This window comes from Nannospalax galili, unplaced genomic scaffold (genome assembly GCF_000622305.1).
Source record: "Nannospalax galili isolate Female #2095 unplaced genomic scaffold, S.galili_v1.0 scaffold707, whole genome shotgun sequence".
NCBI lineage: Eukaryota > Metazoa > Chordata > Mammalia > Rodentia > Spalacidae > Nannospalax > Nannospalax galili.
The window spans coordinates 1,399,011-1,417,290 of record NW_008356263.1 but is presented as its reverse complement, the minus strand read 5'-3'; the positions used below and the strand labels follow the sequence as shown (position 1 = coordinate 1,417,290).

At 43.0% G+C, this 18,280-nt stretch overlaps 1 protein-coding gene across 1 annotated transcript in view; it reads left to right on the top strand.

Moving 5' to 3' along the window:
- The window catches only part of Tgm3 (transglutaminase 3), a 43,118-nt gene that overhangs the window by 16,952 nt on the left and 7,886 nt on the right, over window positions 1-18,280 (top strand). Inside the window, exons 7-10 of the mRNA XM_008854509.1 lie at window positions 17-152; window positions 10,408-10,511; window positions 12,224-12,469; window positions 16,064-16,372. Coding sequence (XP_008852731.1) covers window positions 17-152; window positions 10,408-10,511; window positions 12,224-12,469; window positions 16,064-16,372 — 795 coding nt within the window. The remainder of the gene's footprint in view (window positions 1-16; window positions 153-10,407; window positions 10,512-12,223; window positions 12,470-16,063; window positions 16,373-18,280) is intronic.

The window sequence follows — 18,280 nt, the reverse complement described above, 5'->3', positions numbered from 1 at the left end:
TGACCTTGGCTTGTAGTGCTGCGGTCCTTGGGGATTCCCTCCCGGGTGATCACCAACTTCAACTCAGCTCATGACACAGATCGAAACCTCAGCGTGGATGTATACTATGACCCCATGGGAAACCCCCTGGAGAAAGGCAGTGATAGTGTGTGGTAAGTAACTGACCATTTCCCTGGACACTCAGTACGAAGTCTGAACAGCTTCTCTCACCTTCCTGTGGAACCCAGCTCCACACTGGGATTGGGAAGAAAGCGACATGCCTGCAGGTGCATGACTTAGAGTGGAAATGCTCTCAGGAACTGTAGTGCCTATTCTCAGGTCTCTGCAAAGTCTGAGATCCATTCTGTTTTGCTGCCCTGCAAAGGGTCTGACACAAGTGAAGGGCAGGATCATCAATTCCGTGAAACCACCCTGGCTTTATAAGATCCTTTAAGCCTAGTACTACTCGAGAAGTTAGAAGTTGAAGCTACTGATTCTCAAGCAAGAACTACAAATTTATGGGAATTGTTTTGTTTTGTTGTTATTATTGGTTTTGTTTGTTTTTTTGAGACAGAGAGCCACTCTGTAGCCCAGGCTAACCTCAAACTCAAGCTCTTCCCACCTCAACCTCCTGAGTGCTAGGATTACAGGTGTCCACCCTGCCCAGTTTGTTTTCTTAAACAGGGCAAGAGAAGTAATACATTTTCTCTTAACATATGTATTTTTTATGTGCCTTAGTTGACAGAATGAAAATTTGTTTATTCTAGGTTCCAGGTGAAAATAAGAAATTTACATATATTTAAGCATGATATTTCCAGTCATAAATATGCTATGGTCACAAGTAGCTATATACGTAGAACTACTTATAGCAGTGTATATGCACTACGCATATTTTTTAACTATTAAAGGTTATACTGTATGCTGTTATGATCAGTTATTAACTATTGAAAATTATATCAATATCTGTGTATGTGCATAGATAACTGTGTCTCTCTATAGAAAGTACCATGCACATAGTCATTGAACCAATTTCAAAGGACACAAGCATAATTTCTCACAAGTATCAACATGACTAGAAAATTTTATAGCCGATATCTTATTTACAGATGTTCAACTTTGAGGTGGTTTATATAATATAGTTTTATTATTTCCAGAATAAGAAGGTTTAATTTTTCTGAACTGTGTTTAATCTAACTAAAGGAGTAAAATGAAATAAAAATAGAAAATGGTGGAAGCAAACCTTAATACAACTAAACAACAACCTGAGCTGAGAAAACCTGAGCTGAGAAAAGCATCCCTCCTTTCTCCACGAGTGCATTTTTGTAACTCATCTATAGTCACATGGATTGAGCGCTTCATGGGGGTGGGGCTTACTTAGGATTTCCTTTCTTGCTTTATAGATACACAGCTTTCTCTCTAATAACACCAATGCGTTTGGCAAGGGTTCCCCGCCCCCAGCTTCCTGTAAATTGGGTTTTTTTCTTCTCGCTCTATTTTTGTTTTGTTAATGTGTCTGAAATCTTACTGCATTCAGGTCTGATTATTGGTGCAATGTCATTCCTTTACAAGAGAAGATGATTGGTTGAGTAAGAGCAGCATGACTGCCATTTGGGAGAAGGGCCCTTTTGGTTTAACCCAATGGCTGTGATGATCTGCACACTAGGAACTGCAAGGAGACAAGAAAGCTTAAGGCTCAGTTCCTCTACTAAAAGCATTTACTACACTGTTTGGGGACAAGGGAGAAGGAAGCCATTGGGAGAGGCTACTTAACAACACAGCATGGTTTGTGATGTGCCAGGTCCATCTTTCAGACTAAGCCCTGTGGGAGCCCAGGAAGGAAATCCTCAAGGGAAACTTCTTTTTTAATTTTATGTATATGGGTATATTGCCTGCGTGTATGTGACTGCATCCCTGGCATTGCAGTGCTGCGGAGGTCAGAAGAGGACGTCAGATTCCCCTGGAACTGGAGTTAAGGACAGTTCGTAGCCGCCATGTGGGTGCTGGGAATCAAACCCAGGTCCTTTGCAAGAGCAGTCAGTGCTCTTAACCACTGAGCCATCTCTCCAGCCCCATCCCCCATCAAGGGAAATGTCTAAGAAGCAGAAAGGTAGGGCTTTTAAATTGAATTTGGAATTTGAACAAAGTCTCTTGATTATTGGCTTGGGCTACCACAGTATCTGCTTAGTAATTTATTTCAGATATTTCACCTTTAGGACAAGTAGGGGCTGATGGAGACAGACTTGGTGGCTCCACTGTCACTTTTGCTGGCCTTATGTGAAGGGTCCATATGTAGAAGCTCTGGATGTTCCCGAGGGTCCTGTCACTTTCACTCACGGACTTCCCTTTTTGATCCCTTCTCAGAATGCAGTGTTGCTGACACCCACTCCCCAGCTCATTCCCTGACAGCTGTGTGTGTGGAAACAGGCCTGGATGTTATTAGGACAAGGAGTCCCAAGCCCTTTTTCCAGTCCTGCTATCAACCTGCTAGGGGACTTGTACAAGTCACCTCATCCTTCTGGTCCCAAGTTTCTCCCCCAGTGAAACATAAGGTTGGCCTAAGACTTGATTATCATTTAAGATTCTTATCAGCTTGTCTATTCTTTTTCTCTGTAGCTCCAGTGTACCTCAAATTTGGTACGAAAGCTACCTCTACTCAAAAGAGCCATGCACCTTCTACATTAAGTCTGCTCAGGAAGAGCTGAAGTTACTAATCTATTCTTACAAACACAGTTTAATTTTGGACAGAAAACTTTTGGTCTAAATCTTTGTGTATCATAGATGTTGGAAGCCTTAGATTTAGAATCTTGTCTGGATATTCTTAAAGTAGTGGAAGGTGAGGATCAAGGAGAGTGAGGCATCAGGAAGTGTCAAGAAATAACAACAGCAGCTGGCCCGTGGCTGCATGCCAGGTAGTGTTCTCTATGGTGGCATTTATGCTTCACAAATGTGATATAGGCACTGTTATTTTGTTATTTTCAGGCCCAACTTACATTTGAGGGACTGAAACAGAGATTAAATAATTTGCCTCCAAAGACATAATTAGAAGGTGGAGATGGGAATTGTACTCAGGCAGATTTGTAAATTACAAAGCACGCAAGAGATGTCAAAGAATATTGTTATCCCTAACTGAAGCCTGAGAAATCTGACGGCTCTTACCTGGATATTTTCTAAAGGAGGTTATCAGGATATCATGAGGTGGGGCTGAGGGGGATCTGGTTAGGTTGTATGCTATCCAACCCATTCAGGTGGAGAAGCTGGGTCCCCTGGCTCATCTTAAACAGTAAATTCCACTTCTTTATAAGATCAGATATGTCTCAGGAGTGCCACAAAGAAAAATGCCCAGAGTCACATTATAAATTAGTGACTAAACGAGTAGAGTTGAAATACAATTGTCCTTAAACAGAATTCTACCAACCCAAAGATTATTAAGACCAGAAAACGTCTTAGGGAGGGTCTTGACCATTTTATAGTTGAGAAAACAAATTCCCACGGAGAGTTACATCCAGGCCTTTGTATCTGTGCGCTCCACATTCATAGAGTCAACCAAACGTGGACTGATTGTGTAGTGAGTGAGGCCTACCGTGATTTTGTCTATGTGAATATGTACAGACTTTCTTCTTGTCATCATGCCCTAAACAATGTCATAGAACTACACATCACATTACATAGTATTGGGCATTATGAGTCACCCAGAGATGATTTAAAGTATAATATGATATGTATAGGTTGTGTCAAATATGTCACTTTATGTAAGGGATTTGAAAACTGCAGACTTTGGTGTCCAAGGAGGTTCTGGAGTCCGCCCCTTATGGATAACAAAGGACTGTAACTTATTTAACGATAAGCAGCGAAACATTTAGACACTCTCACTAACTGTGTGACACTCTTGGTAAGCTGCTTCACTGTTTTCTGTTGTTCTTACTGATTTTTTGTTTGTACTTAGCTTAGCACATGTAAACTGAAGGACTGGATCAGGAATCCTCTGCAGTTTGTTCCAGGTCTTCCTTCTAACCGTATTCACAGCCTTCAATGGAGTATTTTTCCCCTAGGTCATTCCACTGATGCTAAACTTTGGGTGTAAAAATGCCCAGGCTCCAGAGTCTTCCCTTTCTTCAGGGGTAGGATGCTTTCAAGGAGACTTGGCTTGGAATTTTTTAATCCAATTTCTTGCTGGACCACTCTGAAGAAGGGCTCTAGAGACTGCTCAATAACAGAGCACCAACCAAATTGAGAACTAAGGTTATTTTGATAACTCCAACTTGTTTTCTCAATTTATTTTATCTACAGTCACAGACCTGACTCTAGTTGTGGGCTTTTCAGAACTTCAAGGTAGGAGTCAGGTGGGGCTTGCCCTACCCTGCCCAGGAGGTAGAGTTGGATAGCACTTCCAAAAAAGAGCTACTGGTCCCTGCACATTGCCTTGGTCAAACCACCTGACCCCTAATACAGTCTTTCCACACAGAGCTCTGCCTTTGAATTCTTGCCCCTACTAATCCTTAACCACTTGATCTTCAGAGATGTCCCCAAGGCTGCAACAGGAATTCAGCTCAGCAAGACTTGAACTGGGATACTAGGTGCTAAGAGAGGTCAGAAGCAGGGACTGTGCTTGAGTACTTTATTACTACATAAAAAGAGCACTAGTTATGGAGCAGAAGCATAATCCTTGAACGATGTACAAGATTCGGAGGTAGCACAAACGTCTGCTCAGGATACTCTACATAGCCGGAAAGCTGTCTTGGTGAGGCACTATCAGAGACTGCTTTCTAGGTAGGAACTCCTCAGCCTCAGAACTCAAAAGTGAGCAGGGATCAAGACAACCTCACTAGTAGTGGCTTGAAACTTGCAAGTTTGCATTAGAATGAATGTAGACGGGAGGCTAGGAGGAGCCGGCATCTGTGACTGTTAATAAAAACCACAGGTAGTTTTTGATGCTGGAAGTCTGTCTTTTCCTGAGCTTCTGTTCTGAAGCCCTCAAGATAGAAACAGAGCCTGAAGTCAGTCAGGGAAGAAGGCAGTCACAACAAGAAACACAGACTGGAATTTCCGTGATGGCGCACATCCCGTGTGGTCACTGAAGTGGCTGCTTTTGCCTGAGGAGGGAACCAAGATTCATCTGTTATCTGCAGTCTCAAAATTCCCACCTTGCAAATAAGTAGCAAAATACAGCTACTATGTTTATTTCTTTTCCAACTCACCTTGCCCTAGGGTTCTCTGCCAAACCCAAAGCAATATAAGGCCTGACATTCTCACCACCTCCTCATCCCTGCTGAGGAGTCACTTCTGGTCCATCTGTGATTGTTGCCAATCACTTCCTCTGTCTCCCCCTTGATGAATACTGGCAGCTCATAAAGCCCCATTTGAAAAGATATCTCTGGGTCTTTCTGGGGCTAATTTTTAAATTTTTTAAAAATTTTATTTTCTGTGTATGAATGCTTTGCCTGAATGTACATGTGTACCTGTGTCATGTAATGTCCATGGAGGCCAGAAGAGGGTGTTGGATCTCATAGAATTGGAGTTACAGATGGCTGTTAGCCGCCATGTGGATGCTGGGAAACAAACCAGGCTCCTCTGCAAGAGCAGACGGTGTTTTTAACCACTGAGCCACCTCTCCAGCCCCAAGGTAATTTTTATTATGACAACCCCCTATTTACAGGATCTTTCAAAACATATAAAGAAGTAAAACTAAGATCCTATTGTTCACATCTTTTTAACATTTGATAGTTTTCTATCCATTCTTCAGTGCTTTTTGTTGATTATAAATTTGGCATTACACATTTTTCAAGGTTGGAGCGCAAGGCAGAACTTAGAACTCTGTCTCATACCCAGAAGCCAGCAACTCCGTAGTTTAAATCACAGGGTTCGCTTGTTTGTTTGTCTGTTTTCCATTCTGGGGACTGAGCCCAGGGTGATTAGAAAAATATTTTTACATTTACTTATTTCTTTATTTATAGAGAAGGTATATGTGTGTAAGCACCTGTGTGGAGGTCAGAGGACAACTTGTGGGAATCAGTTCTTCTACCTTGTGGCTTCCAGGGATGGAACTCAGGCTTGAGAGCAGCTTCCTTCACCTGCTGAGCCGTTTCTCCAGCCCAAAGCCCAGATTCCTGCCCGTGCTAGGCAAACACTCCACGATTGAGCTACATCCCCAGTTAATCATATGTTTTTGAGTAAATATATTATAAGCATATCCTCCATGTCATTACATAATCAAAATAAGATTATTTAAAATTTAACATAACCCATCATGTGTTTGAACGATTATCGCTTTCCATACTAATAGTTATGATACCTGTTTCCCTTTTTTCCTCCCTTCTTGAATTCAGATTTACTGATATGTTAGACATTACTTAATTTCTTTGGGCCACAGTTCACAGAATTGTCAAAAAAGGCTAGTAATTAGCTCTAATTTTTTTATCTTTTTGAAACAGGCTCTCCCTGTAGTCCCGGCTGGCCTAGAACTCGCTATGTAGACCAGGGTGGCCTTGAACTCACAGAGATCTGCCTGCCTCTGCCTCCCGAATGCTGGGATTAAAGGCGTACGCCACCACGCCTGATGTTATTTTTACTTTTTAAAGGGTTAAGGATTAAAGGAGTTAATACAGGGCCTGGGGTTACAGCTCAGTGATAGAGTGCTTGCTTAACATACACAAGGTCCTGGGTTCAGTCCCCAGTGCCTCAAAAAAAAAAAAAAACAGAATAAATACATTGAAGGCTGTTATTACAACACTTAACTTTCTGTGTTAGCACTGTTTTAGCTGTTGTCATTTTTATTGAACATATAATCTTTTAAATAGACCATATATTCATACAACTAATGAGCAGCTTTCATTATAAAAATGAAAAAGTACAGAAATGTTAAATTTATGATTCATATGTATCATATACACAATATGTACACCAATTGCTAATCTGGCTAAGACAACAGAGTTATTAGAAACTACCTTCATTTTTTTTTCCAGTTTTGGGGACCAAACCCAGGACCTCAAGCTTCCTAGGCAAGTACTCTAAAGTACTTAGTTAAATCCCTTATTTGAGCTTTTGTACACTTCATACAACAGTTCTTAACCAAACCTCTCCCACCCATGGCTCAGGGACCATTGTGGAAGACAGGGTGGAAAGATTTCCAGAGCCAAAGTTGGTCCATGAACTTCAGAAAGCAGAGGCTTTCTGGCCACTGGACGCTTGCACATACGAACTTACGGTAATGATGGCGACCTCTCCAATTTTTATGAGTAATTTTATTATTATTGTGTGTGCTTGATGGGTGGGGCATGCACGCCACAGAGCACATGTGGAGGTCAGTGGACTACGTCATGGAGTCAGATCTCTCCTTCCACCTTCATGGGTTCTGGGTTCTGAGGATCCAACTCAAGTAGCCAGGTTTGTGTGGCAAACACCTCTACCCACTGAGCCATCTTGTCCACCCCAAGTAACTTTTTATTTTTAAAAGACTCATACACCTTTCACCTATGGTCCTACCTCTCTTGAGCTTCTTCTTTCCCTTTATCTCCTAGGTTCCTTGTATACCCTCCCCTCCCCCGCTCCCTTAAACTAACCCAATTTTTATTGGGTGCCAAGGATCCAAGTACAACCGACCATGACTAGTAATAATCAGATACATACAGATTAGAGACGCATGCACCAACATCTAAGTGTTATTAGCAAAAACAATGAGTCTTTCTGTAAGAAACAGTAGAAGGGGCAGAAAGATTGTAAGAGGCAGAGCTTATACTGAGTTCAATATTGTGTAACTGTATTCATTGAACAGCAAACCTAAAAATTTTATAGCCACTTTTGAAAGAGATGTATCTTTGCTCTGGAAATTGTTATTGAGTACATTAAAACTGTAATGAAATGCTTCTAATAAAAAAAAGACTAATATATACATCAAGCATATGTGCACGCTATTTTCTAGCTTGATTTTTAAGTTAATTTTCCATTTTCATTTTATTTTAGAAATCTGATTTGTTTTTTTCTACTTTGTGGATTTTGTTTCATTTTTGTGTTTTGGTTTGGTCTGGAGACAGGGTGACCCTACGCAGAGCAGTCTGGCCTGGAAGTCACATTCCCTTGCTTCAGCACCCCTAGACCATGTCCACCACACACTTACTTTTCCCATCTCTTCATGTTAACTACTAGGTTCCTCTGCTTCTTCTTTTCTACAGCTGTGTGATCTGTTCTGTTTATAGTTGTGCAACAATTTATCTGGTTATTACTTTATTAATTTTTCCAACAACAGTTTTACTATTACAAGCAATGCCGGAGTGAGCACCTTCACCTGTGTGCGTTCACGAGCATTTGTCCTCAGGAGACATTCCTAGAGGTAGAAATACTGGCTTAGTGAATATGTAAGTGGTTAAGAAATTGTTGTTGTTTCTTTCGGTTTATTTGAAACGGGGTCTCCCTGTAGCCCCAGCTGACCTAGAACTTGCTATGTAGGCCAGGCTGGCCTCAATCTCACAGAGATATGTCTGCCTCTGCCTCCTGAGTGCTAGGATTAAAGGTGTGCACCACCATGCTTAGTCCTTGTTAGAGATTTCTGTATTCATGTCAAATTTCCCTCCATAAGGTCACCCCAAGGTCACCCAATTTAAACTGTAGTGGTGTCCAGCCTGTTCTCCCACCTGAAGTGAGCACAGGTACACACCAGCCGAACTTTAATCTCTGCAAGTCTAGCAGTGTGGTCTGTGCATGGGGGGAATGGCTTCTCTGTCATTTTAGTCCTCTTTTTACTAGTGCTGAGGTTAAAGCTATTGTCACCGGCTCAGTCATCAGTCGTATTTCCTATAAAAGCTGCCTGATCAATTCTCTTTATTGGCATGTTTTTGTTTTGTTTTGTTTTTATTGATTTGTAAGTACTTTATAACATTAATAGAGCAACTCTCTGTCTAGCGTATCTACTGTCCTACCTCTTTAATGGATTTTCATCATCTTTTCTCTCCCATTTCCAGACTAATGATTCAAGTGATCTACTGATCTCTCTTCAACTATATTTACCCTTTGTTCTGTCACATCTATTAGCCTAATAAGTTCATCCATGAGTTATTCAATTTCAGATATCAGGGAGGTTGCAGTTAAAATTTTCCACTGGTTCTTCTAAAATATTTTCTATTTCTCTGCCAAGAGCTCCTGTTTTCACTTACTATAAACATATTTTCCTTTGTTTCATTGAGCCCACTTGCAGTACCTGCTGTAAAGTCCCTATCTAACAACTCCAACATGTGGATTATTTTAGGGTTCACTCTGCTGATTGTCTTTTCTCTTAAGGATAAGTTAATGTAATTTCTGGTCCTCTGTATGTTGAGTTACTTTGAACTATAATCCAGGAATTGGATATGGCTGCATTCTGTTACTGTATGCTAGCAAAAACTTTGGGTGGACCCAGGTTGCAAATTGCCTCACTGCAGTAGAAACAGCTCCCATCTCAGTTCAGTTCCTTCATTTTTGCAAGGTTACTTGATCTTCCCCATGCATGCATGGTTCGGGGATCACCTAGACATGTTAGTGGCTTATGGATAAATCTGGGGCTCTTTTTTCCTGATTCTTTTCGGAGCAGTCCCCTTCTCCACTGCGCCTGGTAGACCTGAGCTCTGTTCCGGGGCCTCAGACTTGAGCACCTGTCTGCATTTTCACTGCCCTGTACTTTTCTCTGATTTTTGCCTGTCCTTGGGGAAAAGTCTGTCTCCCCACTCATACTGGACACTCCCTCCAAAATCTTTCTGCATTGTTTACTCTGTGGTAGCTGTCTTTTCTGTTTTTTGTTTTTTGTTTTTTTTATCCCCAAGAGTCCATTGCTTGTTGCAAAAGGGTCCATCTGTTAAGGTTTCATCTTTCATACCAGAAACAAGCTTTTTGTTGTGTTTTTACAGCCATGTTCCTGTGGTTTCAGTGGCAGTGAAGAGGGGAGGACAGGGCAGAAGTAGAGAGGGATGGAATGAATATGACTTTAGCCACTTGTCTGTGCCTGGTAGAGGGGAGCATTGGTGAGGAGAATTTCGGGACTGCTCTATTCTGTTTTTCAATTCAGACCCCAACCAAGAGCTCACAGAGCTCTTAGCTCGTCCAATCACTCCAGCAACCCCATTTCTCAGTCCTTGCCACATACTGAAGTGTCCCCCTGCCAGCAGGACCCAGAAAGAACATCCTGCCATGTGCCTGTTGGGGAGGTGCCTGGTGCTCACCTGGACTTGTTCTGCTGCTCAGAAATGCAGCCGATCATGATATGCAAAGCTCTCTTTGGAGTTAGGCATACCTGAATCTACATCTTGTCTCTGCCCTTAACTACATAATGTCTCTGAGCCTCAGTTCACAGACCAAAGCAAGAAGAAATGCTGGCACAAGCTCAAATCATCCAGGGAGGATCAGGGAGCTGTTGGGTTAGAAGATGTTATGTTGCTACTTACCTGCTATGTGGCTTTCGGTCTGCAGGAATTTCCACGTCTGGAATGAAGGCTGGTTTGTGCGGACTGACCTGGGCTCCTCATACAACGGATGGCAGGTGCTGGATGCCACCCCCCAGGAGAGAAGCCAAGGTGACCCTGCCCAGCACTGCTTGAGCTTGGCTCCATTGTTCACAGGATAGTGGCATAAGGAAGTGACCCAAAACCTTCTCTAGGTTTTGCATGATGAGATGGGGATAACTTTTCATACTGATTTCTCCTCATTTTATATGGCTCAGGCTGCTATTCAAATGGGTGCCTCCCCTTCAGCTGTAGTTGCCACTCACTTCTGTCTCTCACTTCCTCCTCTCCAGTCAAGGATGAATTCCAGGTTCTCTGGGATTTTCTTCTGCCTCTAATCTCCAGAGAAGCCTGTCTTGTTTGTTACCTTCATTTTGAGTTATTTCTTTCAAACATTAAAAAAATACAAAATAGGGGCTGGAGAGATGGCTCAGTAGTTAAGAGCACTGGCTGCTCTTGCAAAGGAACCAGGTTTGATTCCCAGCACCCACATGGCAGTTAACAACCATCTTTAACTCCAGTTCTAGGGGAATCCAACACCCTCTCCTGAACTCCATGGGCAATGCACAACATGGGTGCACTTACACACATGCAGGCAATATACTCATATACATAAAAAAGTATAAAGTAACATGCATATTGTTAAAAATAATCCAGATAGTTGTAAAAGGACTTGCAATAAAAATTAAGTTTTACCATCACCCTAACATCCTTACCCAACCCCATAACCTCTAGCTCTTCTACCAGAAACAAGTGTGTTGCTAAATTTAGAATTAGGGGTGACCTTCTGGATAGTTTATAGCCAACCATTTTTTTTATAAACTTTTCATTGCAACTCATTGCTTGTTCTAAAATTAATAGTGCTGGGCATGATGGTACATGCCTTTAATCCCAGTACTCAGGTGGCAGAGGCAGGTAGAGCTCTGAGACTGAGGCAAGTCTGGTCTACACAGTGAATTCCAGGCCAACTGGGGCTACAGGTAAACCTCGCCTCAAAAAAAATCAAGTTAATGAGTTATGACTACATCAAGAAATGAAAATAAAATAGAATTGAAAGGAAAATAAAATGTCAGGACTAAAAAGACTAAATATTATTCTTCTAAGTATCGCATACACAGCAAACATCAAACGTTCTTCTTTCAGGGGTTATGATAAACCTGAGTCACTCCTCCGAGCACATAAAAGACTGTGCATATGCCTTGCTGTATTTGGTTTGTAAACATGGAATAATATTTTTCCTATTCTATTATACCTTGCTTTTCTTTCTGTTGGCCTGAAATGCTATCTATATAACTAAATCTGTCTTTATCTAACTAAATCACCTACCTGTGCTGAAAACTGGAGGAGAGGTGTGAAGGGTTAGGAACTCAGAGGGGCAAGGAATCCCATGAGCTAGACACTCAGGAAAGCATCTAGGACTAGGAGGTCAGCCACTTCCTGGGCTAGAATGATTTGGGTACTTAGAAAAGTGGCAGATCCCCCAAGCATCACACAGAAAGACCAAACTGACATCAGTAGGTCAGCTCAGAGGATATTCACAGGATACAGAGTTGAGCCAGTCTGTGGTAGAACTGGAGTTGACCAGGGTATAGAATAACAGTGATGGGTATCTGCTCTATGCCAGACATATGGGGCTCAGTCAGGATGGAAGGAGTTTGGCTAGAGTAAAAGCAGAGGATTGGCGTGGTGTAGAATGCTCTCGGAGAATGTGGCCCCGAATAGGCTGGTGTGGGTGATCTTAGCCATGACTTACATGCCTCTAACCCCTGCATCTTGATCACCAGGTGTGTTCCAGTGTGGCCCTGCTTCAGTTAATGCAATCCGAGAGGGTGATGTAGACCGGAATTTTGACATGATCTTCATCTTCCCGGAGGTTAATGCTGATCGCATCACCTGGATCTATGACGCCAAGACTGGCAGCCAAAAACAGAACTCCTTGGACACTCACTCCATTGGCAAGTACATCAGCACCAAGGCCGTGGGCAGCAACTCTCGCATGGATGTCACAGACAAGTACAAGTACCCAGAAGGTAGGAGGGGTACAGATGGTGTGCTGTCACAGGGGGGTTCATTGGTGGGTGGACAGCTTTGAGGGCGGAGAGAAGAAAAGCCTTTACCCCACCCCCTACATCTGAGCTAGTTCTGCACAAACAATAGGATGTCTCCTGCCATTAAATGTTCAACTGCTGTTTTCAGTGGGGCCAAGGCATCAAGGACAGCTCCCATGCCTGGAGAAGTTAGCTTCAGAGCACAGGGAGTGTCATCCCAACCCACCTACAGCTCTATTCCTTTCTCAGTTGCACAACAAGGTAATGGCACCATGACTGAACATCACAAGGAGAGACATGGCCTCTATGGAAGGTCGTCAAGGGCTTTGGGAAAAATTCCTCCATCAGTCAGCCCTTCCCCTAGTTTCCAAGAGCATAGGTAGAAAATGGAATCTCAGTAAAGAAATGAACAAAGAAACCTGTAGATTTTGCTATGTAAACTCATAGCTCTCACCCCTAAGAAGCCCAAAGAGGTGTGATTTCATGGGACTGCTAACAGCCATGTCCCTGAAATCTCCAGCATCCATACCACTGCTGGCTCCCCAGGGTCACCTTGGAAGGCTGTGTGCTAGGAAGCTGACTTATCCCACTTAGATTTGTTACTAATAAGTTGCTTTGGGAACCAGCAGCATGGTGGTTCTCAGTGATGACAAAGGTTCTACATTTGAAGGTGTAGTTCAATTTTAGAAATAGCCCAAAATAATTTAGCAGTTGTTCTAGCAAGTAGTCACCCTTTAATGTGTCAGTAGTTTACTCTTTCTAAAATTCTTAGAAGTAATTGATTCAGTTGTTTCTCATAGCCAGTTTCTAGGAGAACGAGGGCCAAGAAAAATGCTTTTATAAATGTGCCTAAGGTACCCCTAAAAGAAGACCTAATTCTCTGAACAACTGCTGGCCCCTGGTGTTGACCAGAGGAAGACTGGCTCCAGGAGATGAGGGTCTGACCTCAGGACCAGGGCATACCCACTCTGGGTGCTGGCATTTGAACATTTTGCAGGCTGATTTCAGTCAACAAACCTATGCTGTGCTTGTGGGTCTAGAAAACAATCACAGTGAGGTTCTCTAAAACAGAAATACATTTGGGAATAATAGCACGTTGGAATGGGAACACAAATGCCATAGTAAACTCTTGGTATAGTCAAAGGAACTGAGGTAAAGAGGATGCTTTTAAATGCAGTTATGAGGATTCCAGCAGATATCTGAGACAATCATTTCTGTCCCCCATATTTAATAACTAGGGTGGTATCAGTTCAAGGTTGAGCAGACAATTCTTAGGCAGATGTCCTTGTGGTGCTTCTGTGTCAAGTTGCATTGGGGTCTCTGCAGAAGCTCATGGTTCTGGAAGAGTGTCAGTTATGCATAATAACCCTTTCTCTATAACCTCCAAGCTTCATTTATTTTTTGTTGTTGTTGTGGTTGACACAAGTGACTCCATTATGAGCCTGACAACTTTCAGAAGCCCCTCTTGAATGCCTACCCCAGGCAGAGCCCTGTAGATAAAACACTGCAGATGGTGTCATGAGAGAGGCAGATGCCAGACAGATATTTTCAACGTCATGGTACAAAACAAGTATCAGGAGCAAGGAAACAAGTACCAGGGCAGGAGGTGAAATTCAGTCCCACCACTTATAAATGTGCAACCTTTAGCACGCTTCTTAAGATCTCTGATCCTCTTGTCTCCTTGCCTATAAAACAAAAATAGTAACGTTTCTCTTGGGTTGGATTTAAATGCACAAATGCACACAAAGTGCTAAGAGTAGTGCTTGGCACATAGTAAAGACTTAATGACTATTGTGGTGATCCTTGTCCATCTGGATATCTTGTACCACTCATGGTGACTGTTTTTTCCAGGAGCTGCTTAACTGGCTATATGAGCCTGTGAAGTTTCCCTATTAATTTCACACTGATCCTGTTTCTCTGGGGTTCTAGCTGCTTTTGCAACCTAAGCAATGGAGAGGGGCTGGGTGGGAGGCTCCCTGCAGGAATCCTGGCAGTACCTCAGCTCACACATGACAACAGAACAGAACATCCGCCTGGTGTTGCCCAGATCTTACCTAATGGTACCAGTTGGTCTCAGAGGCCCCAGGCAGGAAAAGCTCATAAAATGGGTTGCTAAGCATTTATGCAATAGCAACACTGCAATGAGAAAACAGCAGCAGAAGGCATAGTCTTGAGTAAGCCTAGCAGGTGACCTATATAGACACTGAGGCTTGGGACTTCATTGTGCAAACACTGCTTGGCAGTCTCGGGCACCAAAGCTCAGCCCAGCACAGCCTTCAGCCCTGGGTGTGGACTTACAACTCAACCAGAGAATGGAAGGGCATCCAGAGGAACCCGGTCCTCCAGGAGCTCTCGACCTGGGTAATCTGACTGCCTTCTTGCAGCAGGGTACAGGGAGGATCCTTAGACCAGGCTCCAGATACCTGGGAACCAGCCCCTCCCTTTGTTGATCCAACTCCCAGGGTGGCCCAGACTTTTCTAACCTGATGAACTTAGATGTGTGGGCCTCTGAAGTTCCTACCAGGCAGTTCACATATTTCAGAAAGGACTCACTAACTTGTAGGGTGCTTCTGGTACCTTGAAATTTTCACAAGTTGGTTGGGGATATCTAGGTATTATCAGTATGCCAGCATAGTCTTAAATTTTTTTTTTTTTTTTTTTTTTTTTTTTTTTTTTTGTCTTCTTGAGAGGCCAGGGTCTTCGGCTGTATGGTACATCTGACTTCAGGTCAGGCAGGAAGTCCTATGTGAGCTGCTTAGCCGGTCTGGGCTTGGAGTTGGCTGCTCAGGTCTCAGTGTCCCACCAGACTTTAGGGAATCACCAGGGAAATCCATGGGCTGCTTCTGCCATCACACTCAGCAACACCTGCATCTTGTGTCCAAGTCAGGAAACCTGTGCTTTTATTTTAGTCCTTGCATTTTTGAGATGCTAGATCTCTTAGCAACTCAGAGTTATAACTTGGAACCTACCCAGCCATGGGAAGTTCTTGCTGACTGGCACATTGACACTCAACATGACTTTAGACATGAGGCAGGAGAACATGGGAGAGTGTTTTGACATTCTTTAAAGAAGTCAGTTCTAAATGACAGCCTTTTGTTGTTGTTATGAATTCATTCTCTTTTCAGCTCAGGTTTTGTCATTTGTTCTTAAATGATAAGATTGGTCTTCAAGTCTCACAAAAGACCTTTCATCCAAAGAAAGGGAAAAGAAGGGAGAGGAGGAAGAAGGGAGGGAGAGAAAGAAGGAGGAAGAAAAGAAGGAAATCTAACTTAAAACAATAAATGATCAAGCCGTACAGAAATTTTCTGCAAAAATGAATCCAGTTTTCCCTGTAACTTCCTGACAGTATAGACCTGATTGGAGAAAGGCCAGAGACCAGCTGAGCTAGAAGCCTCATGTTCAGAAAGGTTAATGGAGACCCGGGAAGGTCGAGTACTTGCTGAAAGCAGCTTGAGCAGACAGATGTAGTTATCAATGTCAGTTCCAGGTCACCTCTCCAGGCAAGCTACTGTCCTTTGTCTGAATTTCTGCCACATCCTTGAACTATTCCTGATTATTTTTTCCTCCAATGCACAGGTTCCAGAGAGGAAAGACAAGTATACCAAAAGGCTTTGAGCAAACTTAAGCCTAACGCATCTTTTGGTGCAACATCTGCAAGAGATTTGGCCGGGGAGGAAAGGGCACCCAGCATTTCTGGGAGGTTCAAAGTCACTGGTATACTGACAGTCGGCAAAGAAGTCAGTCTGGCATTGCTGCTCAAAAACCTGACTAGTGACAGGAAGACAGTAACAGTGAACATGACAGCCTGGACCATCGTCTACAATGGCACGCTTGTCCATGAAGTGTGGAAAGACTCTGCTACAATATCCTTGGACCCTGAAGAAGGTAACTCATCCTGTAGTTGGTGGGGCTCAGGAATTCAAGGTAGTTGATCATCAGCTCAAAATAAAGGTTTCTTAGCGGGCTTTAGGTGAATCAGTTGACTATGAACAGAGCAGTGAATCGCCTCCATGGTTAAGCCTTGAGTTTTAATGGTCTGTAAGTTGCTGTGCTTATCATCAAGCCAGACATGGTGGTGCCAGCCAAACTCTTCTTATGTTCTAGAAGAGGAAGAAGAGAGGCTTTGGCAGTTCATAGCCACAGCATAACAGCCTGCCCAGGTTTGTACAACCCTGCACAATTTTCAGATAAATGTACTATCTCATCTGACTTTAAAAAAGAGGTAGATTTCCTCATCCATGTTACAGAGGCAGAAGAATTAAGGCTTGGAGAGACTTCTGACTTTCTTTAGAGATCATCATAGTGATTAAGTGGCAATACTAGTCTTGGTTCTTGGTTCCTGGTGTTGAACCCAATGTCACCTCCTGTTTCTGGGTTTTGATGTTGCCACTGTACTCTCACCCCACACCCAACTCCCCAAATCCCTTTGTAAGTTTGGCCCTATATGGGATGCAATAGATCATAGGGTCTTAAAGCCTTGGCCCATGTTTCCCACAGCTGCCAAGGTCCGAGTGCAATTTCTGGCTCCTGACGACAGGGACAGGTTTTCTTGGAGGTAGAAGCATCTGGGAGGATCGGGAACTTGTTGCCCAGGGGTAGCACGAATGGAAGGGAACAAGGTGGAGAAGAGGAAGATTGGTACTGTGGGATTAGAAAGCAGGTGTGCCCACATTGGCAAAATCCTTGAGCTGTTATGAAAAGTTCAGGCTTACAAAGCAGATTAACAAGGGTGGGGTGGCTATTTGCTTCACATAAAGAATTAATGAAAACTGATTAATTATATAGCCCATCTTGAAAGAATTACGGCTGCAGAGAAATGAAACTGTGCTACATCTGTTGAAAGGCAGCATCCCTGAGCAGTCTGTCTTCTCACACAAATTTTAGCAGAAATTTCAATATCAGGAGAAACGGTTGCTATTATTTACCTTTGACATTCAAAAAAAAGTCTTTTTTTTGGAGGGGTTTGGGGATGGAACCCAGAGTCTCATGCATACTAGGCAAGAACTCTACCAGTGATACATCCCCAGCCCACAAAGAGCTATTTCTGTAGGCCAAAAATAATCCATATGAAGAAAAAAATTAAGCCACTATAAAAGGCAGCAGAGTGGAGAAGAAAGTTCAGGGAGTCCAGTGGGAAGTTGTCTTAGAATCCCAATGCTTATGTACTTTTGGAATAACCCTGAGGAAATCTCTTTGCTTCTCTGAGCCTCGGGGTTAGTTAGACACTGAGAAGCTTGAACCAACTATGTAAGGGGCTGTCTTCTCCATCTTAGGGACAGCTGGGGCAAATCCCTGCAGTAAAAAGCAGAGGCAGCATCCTCTCCTCCTTACCCCCAGGCCGGTGAACACAACTGCATGAAGGAAAGCGATGTGCGGGATCATCAGAGGAAGAAGTCCTTGTGGTCTGCAGTGTTGTGACAGGCTTTGTAGTGGAGCCAAACACATGAAGAGTAGCCAGGAGAGACAGCTCCACCAAAGGGAAATGAACAACTCCAAATGTGGAGGAGGAAGGGAGTTGAGGACACTGGAATCAGGTTATTAGATGGCTGGGAGGGTTCTAAGCATTTATTTAGACAATATCCTGGTCTCCCTTCCTAGTTATTGTTGTGCTGTCATTCTTACTGCTGCTCCTATTACTCAGTAGATTAGCATCCCTATTCTTTGCCCATTCCTAAGAAGGAAATTCACTCTCTGACATTTCTCAGGCCTGGGAGCAGCAGCTGTACTTCTGCCCTGCAAGCCCATCCTTTTTGGAGCTATCTTGCTGGCTTAAGTCCCAGTCCCTTCCATATA